At 36.2% G+C, this 17,770-nt stretch overlaps 1 protein-coding gene across 1 annotated transcript in view; it reads left to right on the forward strand.

Moving 5' to 3' along the window:
• Nucleotides 1–17,770, forward strand: part of PIGX (phosphatidylinositol glycan anchor biosynthesis class X) — a 38,632-nt gene that overhangs the window by 19,763 nt on the left and 1,099 nt on the right. The window contains exons 5-7 of the mRNA XM_021692650.1: nucleotides 2,596–2,737; nucleotides 12,831–13,044; nucleotides 15,277–15,377. Of these exons, the coding sequence (XP_021548325.1) occupies nucleotides 2,596–2,737; nucleotides 12,831–13,044; nucleotides 15,277–15,377 (457 nt within the window). The remainder of the gene's footprint in view (nucleotides 1–2,595; nucleotides 2,738–12,830; nucleotides 13,045–15,276; nucleotides 15,378–17,770) is intronic.

Here is a 17,770-nt window from a genome sequence, read left to right on the forward strand (position 1 = left end):
CCTTTATTTTTGAAGGCTTTTCCTTTTGGATATATAATTCTATATTGGTAGCCTTTTCTCGTTTAATACTTTAAATGCTTTGTCCCATTGTTCTCTGGCTTATTCTTTTTTATTCTCTATAATGTTTCTTTTTCCTCTGATGGCTTTTAAGATTTTTTTTTCCAGTGACTGGATGATAGTATATCTTGGTGTGGTTTTCTTTTCTTTTTTTTTTTTTTTTAAAGATTTTATTTATTTATCAGAGAGAGAGAATGAGAGACAGAGAGCATGAGAGGGAGGAGGGTTAGAGGGAGAAGCAGACTCCCTGCTGAGCAGGGAGCCCAATGCGGGACTCGATCCTGGGACTCCAGGATCATGACCTGAGCCAAAGGCTGTCGCTTAACCAACTGAGCCACCCAGGCGCCCCTTGGTGTGGTTTTCTTTGTGTTTATCCTGCTTGGGATTTGTTGAGTTTCTTGGATTTATGGGCTTATAGTTTTCATGAAATTCAGAAAATTTTCAGCCATTATGTCTTAAAATATTTTTTCTATTACATTCTCTTCTCTATTTCTAGGACTCAAACTAGATATATATATTAGACCACTTGATATTGTTTACAGTCACTGAAACTGTTTCTTTTTTTTTCCCCCATTTTTTTTTCTCTATTCTTCAGTTTGGATAGTTTCTGTTGCTTTGTCTCCAAGTCACTGATCTTTTCTTTGCAGTGTCTAAATGCTTTTACTCATATCTGGATAGTTTTTTTTTTATTTTGAAATTGTGTTTTTCATCTCGAAGTTGCATTTAGTTCTTCATATATATATATATAAAATCTCTTCTCTTTCCTTCACAGTGTTCATTTTTTTCTTTAAACCTTTGAACATGTTGGGCATATTTAAGAAGACTTTTAACGTCCTTTGCTAGTTTTGTCAATTCTGTCATTTCTTTCTATTGAATGATTTCTTTCTTGGTTATTGGTCACATTTCCCTGCTCTTTTGCATCTTTAGTGACTTTTTTTTAACGATTTTATTTTTTTTTTAGATTTTATTTATTTGAGAGAGAGTGAGAGAGCCATAGAGAGCACAAGTGAAGGGGTGAGGCAGAGGCAGAAGCAGACTCCCCACTAAGCAGGGAGCCTGACTCAGGGCTCAATCCCAGGACCCTGGGATCATGACCTGAGCTGAAGGCAGACGCTTAACTGACTGAGCCACCCAGAAGCCCCTATTTATTTATTTTAGAGAGAGCGGGAGAGAGTGCCCTTGAGGGGGGAGGAGAGAGAAGATCCCAAGTAGACTCTGTGCTGAGGGTGGAGCTCAACTTAGGGCTTAATCTCACGACTCCAAGATCATGACCCGAGGCAAAGCCAAGAGTCGGATGCCCAACTGACTGAGCCACCCAGGCACCCACATGTTTAGAGACTTTTGATGGAATACTGAACAAAGTGAATGTTGTAGATATGAGCGTTTTTGAGTGTGTTTGTCTTATTTTTTCTGTTAGCAATTAAGTTACTTGTTTATCAGTTTGATCCTTTTAACCTTTTTTTTTTATATAGGTCTAAAATTAAAGTGGCCTTTACTGCAAGGCTAATTTAGCTGCTAAGGCCTTACTCTATTGGTATCTCTACCAAAAGCTGTGATCTCTGGTTGGTTGAAATGCAAATATCTCCCAACCGTGTGTGAAATTTTAGAATTTCTCATTTTTCAGTTCTCTGGTCGTTCTTTGCCCAGTCTTTAGGAGTTAAACTTTACTCATGCTTTTCTTAGTATTCAACAAAATCTCAAGGGAAGTCCCATTCAGATTTATAGAACTCTTTCTACATAGTTCCCTCCTCTCTAGAATTTAGCACCTTGACTTCCAGCCACTTCAGTCTCTCTTAAATTCTGTCTCTGTTTTATAATTTAAGCAAAACCACCATGTTGTACTTTGGATTTCCTTCCCTGCATTTGGTCCCAAATGTGCCTTCAGACAGAAAGCTGGGACAGTTATACATTTAGGTTTATAATCTATTTCAAATTATTTTTTTTTAAGATTTTATTTATTTATTTGACACAGAGAGGGAGAGAGCAAGCACAAGCAGGGAGAACGGTAGACAGGGGAGAAACAGGCTCCCCGCTGAGCAAGGATCCCGATGTGGGGCTCAATCGACCTGAGCCGAAGGCAGACGCTTAACTGACTGAGCCACCCAGGCACCCTTCTATTTCAAATTAATATTTGTATATGGTATGAGGTTGATGTCAAGGTTCATTTTTTTCTATATAGATATCTATTTGTTTCAGTACCATTTGGTGAAAAGACTCTCCTTTCCCCATCAAATCATGTTGGCACCTTTATTGCCATATAAATATATGTGTGTCCATTTTTGGACTATATTTCTTTCCATTGATCGTTGTCTGTTTTCATACTAATACAATAATGTGGCTCTTGACAAGAATTTATGAAAGATCTAATGAGTGGTTCTGACATGAAATAAATACTTCATTTGACTTTATAATGTTTTGAAAAATAGATTTTGAGTTTGAATTTGAAATACAGTGTTTCCACCAACTTGAATATAATGTTATGCTATGTCATTTAATAATTGAATGAAGAGATATATTTTAAACATACTTGTCTTACAGAGACCTTTTAATAAAAGTGAAATTTGGAGAAAGCATTGAGGACTTACAGACCTGCCGACTCTTAATTAAACAGTACATCCCGACAGGACTTTTTGTGGATCCGTATGAGTTGGCTTCATTACGAGAGAGAAACATAACAGAGGTACAACTATTAGAGGATTTTTTTGAGAGAGAGAAATTATTTTAGGGATGCTATAATTTGGATTAGGAAAAAATAATAGACAAGACAACATTGTATTTTTTATGCATTTTGTTAAAGTGTGTAATGTAACTTTTTTTTTAGGTAGGATGGAAGTATTCTTTAAAAAGTGAGTGATATGTGTCAAACTTGTCAGTAATAAGCCAACTAAACTGAGCTAGTTAAATGCTTTTTGCTAGAATGGTTCTTAGTTTCATGACTAAGAAAATTATGTCTTTGAGAAGATTATTTATTAATAAATACTGCTTCAGCAGCATTTAACAGTATTGTTTGAGTGACATATATATGAACACCTGTATAATTTGGATGTGGGAGGAAAGGAAGCTGATACTTATTGGCTATCTGTATGTCAGACATCTTCTTCTTTTTTCTTTCTTTCTTTTTTTTTAAGGAAGCAAGGTAAAATTAAGCATTAGAGAAAGATTATGTACCATACCCTTTGCATAGATCAATCTTTTTAACAACCCTAGTAGTATTATTTCTCCATTTTATAGATAAGGAAACTGAGGCACAAAAAGGCCAGGTAACTTATCCAGGATCACACAGGTAAATGGAAGAGCCAAGAGATAAATCCAGGGCTGTCTAATTACAAAGTTGTTGCTCTTTCCAGAAATGAATTTTATTCCTTAGTTAACGGGGTCTCTGACTTTTGGTAAAAATCACTTGGGGCCACTTTTTGTGCAGATTATGTCTTCTTGGGAAAGCTTAATTCAGTAGGTCTAGATTGGACCCCAAAGTCTGTTTTAACAACTCAGATGATTCCTATTAAGAAATTTTGGGAAGCACCATCTTTATTCTTAAGATTATAATCTATATGTGAATATAAAAGAGGCAAAATAGATATACTAGGAGTCATTTATGATGACAATTTATTTCTAATTGTGGTTTAGGCCAATTTCTTCACCTGTTTTAATTACTTATTTAAATTTTTTTGAATAGGTAATTATATTCTCATGGTTCAAAATTCAAAAGGTATAAAAAGGTGTACAATGATGAGCTTCCACCTATCTCAACCCCCATTCACCAAGTTTCTTCCTGTGTTCTGAGTTTTTTTTGTACATATATAGCAGTTTAGATAAACATGTTCACATATATGGCAGTCTCAGTAAATGTATACATGTGGAAATACCTCATTGCTTTTTTCCTCCTTTCTTTCCTTCACTGAGTCATGAATTCTGAATGAGGCTTTTAAAATTTTAAATAATAGGTTTCAAATTTAAATGTGGTTCTTGGCTTGTAGTGACATGGATCGGAATCATATTTAAACCTACTTAATAAAATTGCCTACCATGTTTTAAGAAAATGGAATTTTTTTGCATAGGAGTACCCAAAAAGAGATCACATGCCCCCCTCTTGGGATAAGATTGGGTATGTGCAGATTAATTGTAATAAGAAGACTGGGCAGGCAAAGGATGCCACTCTGGATTGATTGACAAACTTCTCTTTATCTTAATTTTCTGTTTCCTAATTTTCTAATCCCTAATTATAAGCATTTTAGGTGAATTTACTTTTTCATTTCAAATAGATGTCTCATTTGTGACACATAGATAATTAGAAGTTGGTATCCTGATATATGAGATGCTATTTCTTTCTGCCTAGCTGTTGAGACTGTGGCCCGATTCTTTGTGCAGAGAAACTTTGTCTCAAGAAGTGGTATTAAATGATGAATATAACTGGATAGAAGGAAATTTTTATGTAGGGAATGATTGATACTTATGTATTTAGATTGAGATCTTGACTATTCCATGAGATAAAATTTGTGACTGCAGCAAATAGAACAATGGGTTCAAATTAAATGAGTGATGGTGGCAATAAAATGTTTTGTAAGGAGTTTGTGATGGTTTGTGAGCAATTTGAAAATAAAGACAAGTCTTAAACAGAGTCACCATGAATAAGGCACTTCAAATGAATCTCACTTCATTTTTAGGTAGGGCTATTTGATATATTTAATAAAAATATCTCACATTCTTTGAAAAGAGCATAATATTAGATTGAAGCATATGAAATTGCTGTTCTATCAGTCAAAATGGAAATGCTGTGTTTTTGAAATCATAAGTTTTACTCAATCAAAATATGTAGTATTAGGACTTATGCCCTGACCAAGTTGGAGGACAGAGATCAGATTTATTCTCCCACTTGAAACAACCAAGTAATAGACAAATTATATGAAATAATGGAAAAGATCATTGAATATCAGGCAGTGAGGGCAGTGATATCTGAAATAAATGGAAAGTATATAAGGTGAGCTCTAGGACTGTCCCAGCTTATTGCCTTGGAGAGTTTTCAGGCTGTAGTATAGGGAGCAAGAACCCAAGCAGAGCCTAGTGGACTTCTTGATGAGATGAAGGTGAAATTCTGGGAAGACCAAGGTCACCAGAATTCACAAGGCAGTGTAGCAGAGAGAAGAGAATTGCAGAGATAACTCCAGAGATCCATAAAAGGTTCCCCTCAAGTACATAGTTGAGTATTGATTAGTGCATGTATGTGAGGAAACTACTTGCTGCTGGGAAAAGAACCATATGAAAAAATTAGAGGTTACAGTGTCAGACACTCACATAGGGCCAGTAGTAGTGTCTGTTCCCAGCAACCATGCTAGGAAAAGCCTCATAATTCATTGGGCATTAGGTAGAGTAAACAGAAGAACTTTTACTCAGTAGTGGGGGATATTTAGCCCTAGCCTGAACATAATGGCATTCTTGTTTAACAAATCTTAAAAGCACGACCTTTAAAAAGTCAAACTGTAAGTAACTTTACTGCATATAAGCAAAGCTTAAGAATACTTATAGGAATACAGAAATATCCAGCATCCAACAATATCAAAATCACAATGTCTTGATTTTAATAAAAAATCAGATGCAAGGATGGGAGAAAATATAGCCTGTAATGAGATAAATAAATCAATCAAAACCAATCCAGAACTGACCCAGATGTTAGCATTGGGCTATGAAAACAGTTATCATAACTGTATTCCATATGTTCAAAAAACTAAGTATAGATGTGGAAGATATATAAGAGGACAACATTAAACTTGTGAAGATTAAGACTACAGTGTATGAGATAGAAAATATTCTGGATAAAATTAATGGCATTTTAAACATTGCAGAAGAAAAGATTAGTGGACTTGAAGACATAGTAATAGAAGCTACCTAAAACAGATTAAAAAAAAAAAAGAAACATAAAAGTGAATAGAGTAATAGTGAGTTGTGGGACAATTTCTTTCTTTTTTTTTTTTTAAAGATTTTATTTATTTATTTGAGAGAGAGAATGAGAGAGAGAGAGCATGAGAGGGGGGAGGGTCAGAGGGAGAAGCAGACTCCCTGCCGAGCAGGGAGCCCGATGCGGGACTCGATCCAGGGACTCCAGGATCATGACCTGAGCTGAAGGCAGTTGCTTAACCAACTGAGCCACCACCTGAGCCACCCAGGCGCCCCGTTGTGGGACAATTTCAAGTGGCCTACTATACCTGTGATTGGACTATCTTGAAGAGATATCTCTACCTCCATGTTCCTTGCAGCATTATTCACAGTAGAAAAGCTATGGAAACAGCCTAAGTGTCCATCAACAGATGAGTGAATAAAGAAAATATGTATGGAAATATATACAGTGGAATGCTATTCACCTGAAAAAAAGAAGAAAATCCTGCCATTTGCTACAAGCTAAGTGAAATAAGTCAGACAGAGAAAGACAAATACTGTATGATCTCATTTATATTTGGAATCTAAAAAAATACTGAACTCAGAAACAGAGGGTAGTTTGGTGGTTGCCTGAAGCAAGAGTATGGAAGAAACAGGTGAAGGTGGTCAAAGAGTACAGACATCCAGTTATAAGATGAGTAAATTCTGGGGGTCTAGTGTATAGCATGGTGACTATAGTTAACAATAGTGTATTGTATATTTGAAAGTTGTTAAAAGAGTATACTTTAAAAGTGCTCATCGGGGGTGCCTGGCTGGCTCAGTAGAGCATATGACTCTTAATCTCAGGGTCATGAGTTTGAGCCCCATGTTGGGTGTAGAGATTACTTTAAAAAGTAGTAAAATAAAAGTTTTCATTGTACACACGCACACACACATGAGAAGGTAACTGTGTGTTGATGGTTGTGTTAACCTTACTGTGGCAATCATTTTGCATTATAAACGTATTTCAGATGATTATGTTGTATGCCTTAGACCTATACAATGTTATATGTCAATTATATCTCAATAAAGCTCAGTGTGGGGGGTGGGGTGGGGAAGGTGTGATTGGAATCTCCAAGGAGAGAAGAGAGAAATGGAGATGGAAAAAATATTTGAAGAAATAATGGCTGACAAATTTCCAAATTTGATGAAAACTATAAATCCACATATCTAAGATGCTCAAGTACCAGAAACATGAAGAAAACTATACCAAGGTACATGATACTCAAATTGTTTAAAACAATGAGAATGAGAGGTGCCTGGGTGGGTCAGTCAGTTAAGTGTCTGACTTTGCCTTAGGTCATGATCTCAGCGTCCTGGGATCGAGCCCCATGTTGGGCTCCGTGCTCAGTGGGGAGTCTGCTTCTCCCTTTCCGCCTGCCCCTCTCCCACCTTGTGCTTTCTCTCTCTTTTTCTCTCTCAAATGAATAAAATCTTAAAAAAAAAATAAAACAATGAGAATAAGAAAAAGATTAAGTTTTTATTTAAATTCCAGTTAACATACAGTGTAATATTAGTTTCAGGTGTACAAAATGGTGATTCAACACTTCCATATATCACCCAGTGCTCATCATAACAAGTGCACTCCTTAATCCCCATCACGTGTTTAACACATCCCCCCACCTTCCTCCTTTCTGGTAGCCATTAGTTTGTTCTCTGTAGTTAAGAATCTGTTTCTTGGTTTGCCTCTCTCTCTTTTTTTCTCTTTGTTCATTTGTTTTCTTTCTTAAATTCCACGTATGAGTGAAATCATACGGCATTTGTCTTTCTGTGACTTATTTCACTTAGCATAATACTCTCTAGCTCTGTCCATGTCATTGCAAATGGCAAGATTTCATTCTTTTTTATGGCTGAATAATATTTCATTGTATTTATATACTACATTTTTTTTTTTTTTAAGTAGGCTCCCTGCCCAATGTGGGGCTTAACCTCACAACCCTGAGATCAAGAGTCACATGCTGTACTACTGACTGAGCCAGCCAGGCACCTCTGCATCTTCCTTATCCATTCATCAGTTGATGGATACTTAACAGTGTTTCTATAATTTAGCTATTGTCGATAATGCTGCTGAAAACATCAGGGTGCATGTATCCCTTTGAATTAGTATTTTTGTATTCTTTGGGTAAATACCTAGTAGTGCTATTGCTGGATCATTAACTTTTTGAGGAACCTTCATACTGTTTTCTAGAGTGTCTACACCAGTTTGCATTCCCACCAACAGTGCAACAGGGTTCCCCTTTCTCTACATCCTTGCCAACACCTGTTGTTTCTTGTGTTGTTGATTTAAGCCAGAGAATGAGAAAATTTTAAAAGTGTCAAGAGGGAAAGGAAAACATGTAAAATATAAAGGAACAAAGATAAAAGATAACAGGTTTCTTGTCAAAAATAATGCAAACAAGAAAACAGTACAACACCATCCTTAAAGTATTGAAAGAAAAAAATATGTGAATTTTGAATTCTGTATGCAGTGATAATATCTTTCAAAGTGAAAATGAAATAAAGACTTTTCAGACATCTGAAAGAATTAATCACCAATAGACCTCCACTATAAAAAATGTTATAGGAGGTCTTTCAGGTGGAAGGAAAATTATACCAGATAAAATCTGTATCTACACTAAGGAGAGAAGAGCACTTGAAATGATAACTACATGGGTAAATATAAGACTTTTTTCCCTCTTATTATTTAAATTTTTTATTTACAAGATAATTGACAAAAATAATATAGCATTTATACCATATGTAAAAATAAAATACGTGACAACTAATATCACAAAGTTGGGAAAGAGAAAATGGAAGTATACTTTTGTAAGGTTGTTACACTAAATGTGAAGTAGTTTAATATCACTTAAGGGTAGGGGCGCCTGGGTGGCTCAGTCGGTTAAGCATCTTCCTTCGGCTCAGGTCATGGTCCCAGGGTCCTGGGATTGAGCCCTGCATTGGGCTCCTTGCTCAGCAGGGAGTCAGCTTCTTCCTCTCCCTCTGCTGCTCCCCCTGCTTGTGCTCTCTCTCTCTCTCTCTCTCTCTGTCAAATAAAATCTTTAAAAAAATAAAAATAAAAAAATATCACGTAAGGGTAGACTGTGCTACATTAAAGATATTTACTATAAACCCTAAAGTAACCATAAAAATAACAAAGAGTTTTGGGGTGCCTGGCTGGCTCAGGCGATGGGGCAAATGACTTTTGATCTGAGGGTCATGAGTTCAAGCCCCACATTGGGCCTAGAGCCTACTTAAAAATAAATAATTAAATGTTAAAAAAAGCACAACAAGGAGTTTTAGCTAATATGCCAGCAAAGCAGTTATAATGAAATTATAAAAGCATTCATTTAATCCAAAAAGCAGAGAAAGAACATAAAAGGAACAAAAATTGGATGTTAAATATAGAAAATAAGATGATAAATGTCAACCATATCAATAGTCACATTAAATGTAAATGTCTAAATATCCCCATTAAAAGGCAGAGATCATCAGATTGGATAAGAAAGCAAGATCCAACTGTATGTTGCTTACTAGAAATGAACAGTAAATTTTAAAAGAAAAGATATAATGGTCACACTGGTCAAAAGGAAGCTGAAGTGGATATATTAATTTTAGGTGAAGTGGATTTCAGAGCAAAGACTATCACCAGAGCTAAAGAAAGTCATTTTGATAATGGGATAAACTCATCAGAAAGAAATAATAACCATAAGCATTTATGTACCTAATAACACAGATTCAAAAGGCATGAAGAAAAACTGGTAGAACTGTAAGGTATAATAGACAAATCTACAGTTACAGTTGAAGATTTCGGTACCCTTTTCTCATTAATTGATATACTAGACAGAAAATTAGTAAGAATATATAAGATTTGAATAAAACTGTCAACTTGACCTAATCTGGCATTTATAGAACACTCCACCCAACAATAGTGGAATATACATTCTTTTTAGGTGTACATGGAACATTTATCAAGATAGAGCATATTCTAGGTCATAAAACAAGTCTCAATATACTTAGACAAATTCAAGTTTTACAAAGTGTGTTCTTTGACTACAGAGGAATTAAAGTAGATAACAAGAATGGAAGGATTTCTGGAAAAGCCTCAAACATTCGGGAGCCAATTAACATACTTCTAAGTAGTCCATAGGTCAAAGAAGAAATCAAAAGAGAAAGTATTTTGAGCTGAATAAAAGTGAAAACACAATATATTAGAATTAGTAGGGTGCTGCTAGAGCTGCATTTAGGGGGAAATTTATAGTCCTAAAATGCCTATTTTAGAAAGAAGAAAGGTCTCAGATTAGTGATAGCCAAGCCTCCCTAAATTACAAAAAGAAGAGCACATGAAACCAAAGTAAGTAGGAGAATGGGAATAGTAAAAACAGCAGAAATCAGTGAATTAGAAAATAGAAACACAATAGGGAAAACCAGTGAAACTGAAAGCTGGTTCTTTGAGATGGATAAAATTGCTGAACCGTTAGCCAGATAGAACATTTTTAAAAATGTACTGTTAGAATTAACATCCCAGTGTCAGAAAAGTATTCTACATTTCATTTTTATAAAGTTTTATATTTTTAGGGACGCCTGGGTGGCTCAGTCATTAAGCATCTGCCTTTGGCTCAGGTCATGATCCCAGAGTCCCGGGATGGAGCCCTGCATTGGGCTCCCTGCTCGGCAGGGAAGCCTGCTTCTCCCTCTCCCTCTCCCACTCCCCCTGCCTGTGTTCCCTCTCTCGCTGTGTCTCTCTGTCAAGTAAATAAATAAAATCTTTAAAAAAGAAAAAGGTTTTATATTTTTAGATTGTATAAGTTGTTCAAAGGCACCAATTACTGTATCTTAATTGGGATAATTTATTTCTGTTTTTGAAAGAGCTATAGTTTATCAGAGAAAGATCCAGCAAATGTTACAGGTATGGCACAATTTCATAGCTTAATTCATTTAACTTAGCTGTGGTGGTTTGTGACATGTAGTTGAGTGTTGTTGTGAAAAGGTATAGATCCATGTCTTTTAACAAGTATATGCTCTTTTTGGATGAATTTTTTATGCATCATTTCAGTTTTTTGATAATACATTATTGCTGTTTACCCAGGCGCCCCTACAAGAACTATGACTGTTTCTCTGAGGAGGAGCAAACTTAGTGGCGATGTTTGAGTGACCCTTAGTGAAATAAGGAACAAATTTATTGTAGATACTGTAAGCAAGGACAGTTGTGAATGTTAAAGGCCAGAGCATTAGATTTCTACTTATAAAAAAGGAATAGGGGTCCCTGGGTCACGCAGTAGGTTGAGCATCTGACTCTTGGGTGTCGGCTCAGGTCGTGATCTCCGTGTTGTGGGATCAAGCCCTGTATTGGGTTCTGCACTCAGCACCGAGCCTGCTTAAGACTCTCTCCCTCTCCCTCTGCCCCTCCTCCCCACGCTCTTGCTCTCTCTGTCAAATAAATAAATCTAAAAAAAAAAAAAAAAGGAATAACCTTTTAACAGAAGATAAAATGATATGACTCAATGTAATAACCTCCCTTTTAGTCCTTGAGTGTATTCAAGCAGTGGCTGGATCCTTGAACAATGAATGCCCTCATTGGGACAGTGGTTTAATTTGATCACCTTTAAAGTTCATTATGACTCATAAGATTATATAACTACTTGGCCTTTGCCAATGAATTCTTTTTATTCCTGTGATTAACAGAGAAGGAAAAATATGAAAAAAACACAGCACTTGGTGTCACTGTCAAACAAGAGAATTAGGATGTTTGCTTGCCATGACGGGAAGATGTTAATTCTGTTTTTTTTCTTGGAGCTATGTCAGGACTTCACATAGAGAATCTAGAGACAAGTTGTGTGTGTATACATACTCACATACAGACTCATAGATTATATAGTGCCTATATATGTATGTATAAGTATATGTGAGTGTGAATGTGTATATGTATGTTTATACATAAATATGTGTGGATGGATATATATATATGGAGCCTCAAACATAAATACGTGTAGATGGATTATATATATGTGTGTGTGTGTATATTATATATATATATATAATATACACATTTATAATTTAGGACTATTTTCTGCCACATATGCATTTTTACTTTTGGAGTAGGATATCTTTTTTTTTTTAAGATTTTTTATTTCTTCATTTGAGAGAGAGTGAGCGAAAGCACAAGCGTGGGGGGAGGGCAGAGGGAGAGGGAGAAGCAGACTCCCTGCTGAGCAGGGAACCTGTCACCGGGCTCGATCCTAGGACCCTGAGATCACGACCTGAGCCGAAGGCAGACACTTAACTGACTGAGCCACCCAGGCGCCCCTAGAATACCTGTTTTAAAATGGTTTTTACCATATTATTTTTTTAAAGAATCATTTACTATTTTTCTTTTAACTTTTTATACCTAATATGGGAAGAGTGCTGACCTTTGCTTTGACTTCCTGACCACAGTGCTCTATCTTACTCACTGCCATCTTACTTGCTTCTCTCAAAAACAGGAAATTACCAGAATGATACCAATCATTTCAATCCAATACTGGGTTAACTGTTTTTGTCATAGTTTTCATATTTATTAAATAATGCTGTATTCACAAAATTCTCTTTTCTTAGTACCTCTTTTGTCACCTAAACAAAGGTTGATAAGGATATTACAAATACATAATTTTCATTAGTAAAATTTCCTCAGTTTACTTTTAGTAAACAAACTTTTATTAAACATAGATCACATCTGTATTTTCTATTTAAAATTGAGGATGGAAAGAAATGGAAATTATCTATAAGGGGAGTGAATTTGACTCAAATTTGACATTTCTGTTCATCTGCATAGCAATCTTGTGGCTTTATTTATTAATCCTCCCCATTCATTTCTTCTTCTGGATTAATATTTGTTTTCTTTTTGACAGGCAGTGATGGTTTCAGAAGACTTTAATATAGAAGCTCCCAATTATTTGTCCAAGGAATCCGAAGTTCTAATTTATGCCAGACAAGATTCACAGTGCATTGACTGTTTCCAAGCTTTTTTGCCTGTGCACTACCGCTATCATCGGCCACATAGTAAAGATGGGGAAACCTTTATTGTGGTCAATAACCCTGATTTATTGATGTATTGTGACCAAGGTGAGGGTTGCAAGTCTTTTCTGAGGGTTGAAAATAAAAATAAAGGTATGGTGGCAAGTCTGAAGTCAAGGACAGGGATGACAAAAGCAGGTTTCTTTTTTCTTTTTTAACTTTTCTTTTTAAGATTTCATTTATTTGTCAGAGAGAGAGCGTGTGCATGCGCACAAGCAGGGGGAGGGGCAGGCAGAGGGAAGAAGGCTCCGTGCCAACCAAGGAGCCTGATGTGGGACTCAGTCCCAGGACCCTGGGATCATGACCTGAGCCAAAGGCAGATGCTTAACTGACTGAGCCACCCAGCCATCCCTCTTTTTTTAACTTTTTGATTGTAAAATACACCATAGATACAAGAAAACCTCACAAGCAAATATTTTAGTAAATTATTGTAAGGCAAATACCCTTGTAACTACCACCCAGGTAGAGAAATAGAGCTTTGCCAGTCACCCTAGCAGCAGCTCTCTGTGTCTTGTCTCAATCATAGCCTCCTCCTTTCCTCTAAGACTAACCCATATCCTGACTTAATCACTTGCTTATGTTTCTTTATACTTTTTCCGCCCAAGTGGGCATTCTTAGATGATAAAGCCTCATCTTCCCCATTTAAAGAAATGTATTTCCATTAAGTCTCTTACTTTACAGGTTTCCCCTCTTCCCCTTGCTTTTTTTTTTTTTTAATTTACCTGTGGAGAAACCTGGGCCATTTGACCTGTCTAGTTTCTCATGGCTGGGGTTTTGTTGATTGTACTCATGCTGTTCATCTAGCCTCTTTATTTCCTGGAAATTGGCTGCTGGCTCCAGAGGTGTGATCAGATTCAGCTTTGATTCTTTTGACAAGACTATAGGTGGTGCTGAGTTCTTGTAGGACTACGCATATAATGTCTGGTGTGTTTCTTTTTTTGACCATTGATCCTTTGCCCCTGTGTTACTTTCTGTTTCTTCATGCTGATCTGCTGGACTTGCAGCTGTTGGTGTTTGTCTCCACCTGCATAGGTTTTCGTGTTTGAGGGGATACTTTACCACCTAGTTTTGTTGTAAATGTTGGCCATGAGTTTTTGGTTTTGGGTGTAATTGTTCTTTCTGTTTTTATGTGTGCGTTTGAGTAAATTAAAAAAACGATGTGGGGCGCCTGGGTGGCTCAGTCATTAAGCGTCTGCCTTTGGCTCAGGTCGTGATCTCAGAGTCCTGGGATCGAGCCCCGCATCGGGCTCCCTGCTCAGCGGGAAGCCTGCTTCTCCCTCTCCCACTCCCCCTGCTTGTGTTCCCTCTCGCTGTCTCTCTCTCTGTCAAATAAATAAATAAAATATTTAAAAAAAAATGAAAAAATGATCCTTCCCCATTTTCAGTCTTCCTAGAATCAAGACTTTAAGAAGCCCCTTTCCGATTTTGGTTCTTTGGGTCTTCAAATTTGGGTTGATTAGAATATTCACAAACCAGTAGCACTAAAGATTGGAGGATAGGAAGTTTTTAATCATACTTTGCAGCCATCATATATTTCATGATGAGAAAATAATAAACTGTTCAACTTTGTTAGGTTTGTTCATCCAACCTAGTTTTCTTTTTTTTAATTGTCTGAATAAAGTTTGAAAAAGTGCCCTCTCTTGAGAGAGCCCCTGGGGTTCTGGTTTTTGTTTTTGTTTTTTTTAGCCTCAGTGCTCTTTATATGTGTTAGTTTAGTCTATGGAAATTTTTTTAGTTGTATGCTTAGGATCTGTTCATTTTTCTGAATATATGTTATATTTCAAAAAAAGTTTAAGTTAAATTTTTTTTAAATGGTACCTACTGGGGATGCCTGGGTGCCTCAGTTGCTTGGGAGTTTGCCTTTGGCTCAGGTCATGATCCCTGCATCCTGGGATTGAGCCCCGCATGCATCCGGCTTCCTGTTCAGCAGGGAGTCTGCTTCTCCCTCTCTCCCTCTGCTCATTCTCTCTCTCTCAAATAAATAAATAAATAAATAAATAAATAAATAAATAAATAACATCTTTTTAAAAAAGTGGCACCTACTGTAATGGGATTTGTTAAGAACTCATGCTTAACTTCTGCACAGTCTTGGTAATTTTGTAATTTCTTAGGCATCCTCTTAGAATAGGCTGCTAAATAAAATAGCATGTGAGGATGGATTCAGGTCATGTACATTGTGTAGAAAAGTGTTTGAGTACTCATATCTCAACATGAAAGACTGGCCTAGGGTCTAGTCCAGATGCAGGTTTTCTGATATGATGTTCTACCACTTTTTCTCAGAGTTTCCAATTTTGAAATGCTGGGCTCAGTCACAAGTGGCAGCTCCTTGTGCTTTGAAGGATAAGGATATCTGCCAGTGGAACAATATGAAATATAAATCAGTAAGTTAATATTTTATGTTGTTTTTCGATCATGCTACATTATTTAAAACTAATAATGTTTCTGCCAATTTTCTCTTCTACCATTGAAAGCTGTTTTTTGTTTGTTTTTAATGTTGTTTCCTTGCTACTAATGGCAGCAGTGGTTCTTCATTTCTATAGTTACAGAATCATTTAATTTGGGGACTGGAGATTTAGGGTTAGTTCCATGCCTCATTGGTTCAGAGCCTAAGTATAGCTAATATGCTTTTTAAAGATGTAGAGTAGCAACGAAGAACAGTGCTATGTCCATCTGGTTTTACTTTATCTAGAAAAATGTTTCGACAGCTGATGTCCAAGAAATTACTGCCTATGTTTTCTTCCAGGGGTTTGATGGTTTCCTGTCTCACATTTAGGTCTTTAATCCATTTTGAGTTTATTTTTGTGTATGGTGTAAGAAAGTGGCCTGGTTTCAGTAAATTAACCCAAGAGTTTTACTTTATCAGTACAACTTTATTTTATTTAGAACTTTTCATTAATTTTTGAACAACAAAAATCCATTAGTTAACTTCATTATATGGCACAAAACAAGTGAGACAAGAGTAATAAAGGCTCCAAGTAGTAGTATTTCAACGGTGATAAAGTTTCTAGACAGTTGTATTGCTATTTATATATCTAAATCCAGGTTGTGGCCAGCCATGTTTATAGTTTTGACCTCTGACCTTGTTTTCAGTTACTAAATTAGGTAAGTATTCTTACTTCATTAACATTGGCTTTGTCTAAGGAGTGTACAGTTTTCTGTTTACCTTCTTTAGTTAACATGGTCTACTTCTCTCTCTTCAGAGTGGCAATCTTATACAACCATTTCTTTTCTTTCCCTCTTTTTCTGTCCTTTCCTTCCTCTTTTATGAGCTGCATTTTAACTGATGGTTGTAATATCTGTTTGTGTTTCTCTTTGACCCTAATTCTCTTTAATGCCTGCTTCCTTTGGTGGAATAGCACAATCTGTGTCATCATTTTTACAGTTTACTTTTATAAGGAGTCAAATGACTCTGCAATAAAAGGAAAATAAATTTAAAATGTTAAACCAACAGACAGACTGTCAGTCAGATAAACATAAAGCAGATTTGTTCATATGGCTATTGTAGATATTTAGATTTGAAGTATTTTCCTTGGAGTTGCTTTGAAGCCTGTCTACCAGCTAGCCTAGAAAACAACTACTTATGGTGAAGGCTTACTACAAAGCACTGCTATTTTGTAGTTGGGAACTCTCTTAGAACTGACAATTGGTGGGGCGCCTGGGTGGCTCAGTTGGTTAAGCGACTGCCTTCGGCTCAGGTCATGATCCTGGAGTCCCTGGATCGAGTCCCTGGATCGAGTCCCGCATCGGGCTCCCTGCTCGGCAGGGGGTCTGCTTCTCCCTCTGACCCTCTTCCCTCTCAGGCTCTCTGTCTCTCATTCTCTCTCTCTCAAATAAATAAATAAAATCTTTAAAAAAAAAAAAAAGAACTGACAATTGGTAAGATGTATGACTGTGCTGATATCTTTTGCAATGTAGAGTTGCTTTTGAGTAGATTTCCATTACCATATGGAACCCGAATCTTTTTTCACACTCTAAAATACATCTGGAGAATTACATTTGATTTTCTTATGTGAATGAAGAGTATAATTAGTGTTTATAATTTATTAATTTAAAATATTGGTTGTATGCATTGCTACAAAGTAAGTAATTACCTTATTAAAACATTCTGAATCCAGTTCTCCTTTAGACCATGTAACTTGAAATAAGAGGTCATAATTAATCCCTTTGAATTGTATGTGTGTGTATTAACATTTCTTGTTTATATATACCAGAGAAATAGGTGACCATTACTAAGGGGGTGATCTACACTAAGGCTTGTTGATTTAAGACACCATTTTTTTGAAAGCTAAATTTCAGGTGGCTTTGTTACAGATTATGTTGGTAACATTTGTTTGGGGTGTGAAATTATACTCCAGATATTTATAAAAAGGAACCAAAAATAAGAGCATTCCCAAGTTACCTAAATTTTCATGTTTTTAAAAACCTATTTTAAACCATAAAATTTCCTAGAGTTTCTAACTGACCCCCTTGATCTTCAAAACCAAATAGAAAATAAAAACCAAGTTGAACTGTAGGAGAACTTGTTTTGCTGGTCAGGATGACAATGACTTTGATGTTTTAACAGTAAAAGACATTCAATTGTGTGATTTGTGAATAACAGACTTTTTAAAGGTATTTTGGAGAGAGAAACAGCAAAACAGGAGTGATTGGATACTTTAGCTTTATTGTTGTTTTAACGTTTTTCCTTTGGGGCTTTGACTGAGAGAGAATTCTGTATTCTAATATGAAACGTAGCAAAAGGAGGTAAATGCTTATATTGATTACAGAAGTGACA

This window comes from Neomonachus schauinslandi, chromosome 1 (assembly GCF_002201575.2).
Source record: "Neomonachus schauinslandi chromosome 1, ASM220157v2, whole genome shotgun sequence".
Classification (NCBI taxonomy): domain Eukaryota; kingdom Metazoa; phylum Chordata; class Mammalia; order Carnivora; family Phocidae; genus Neomonachus; species Neomonachus schauinslandi.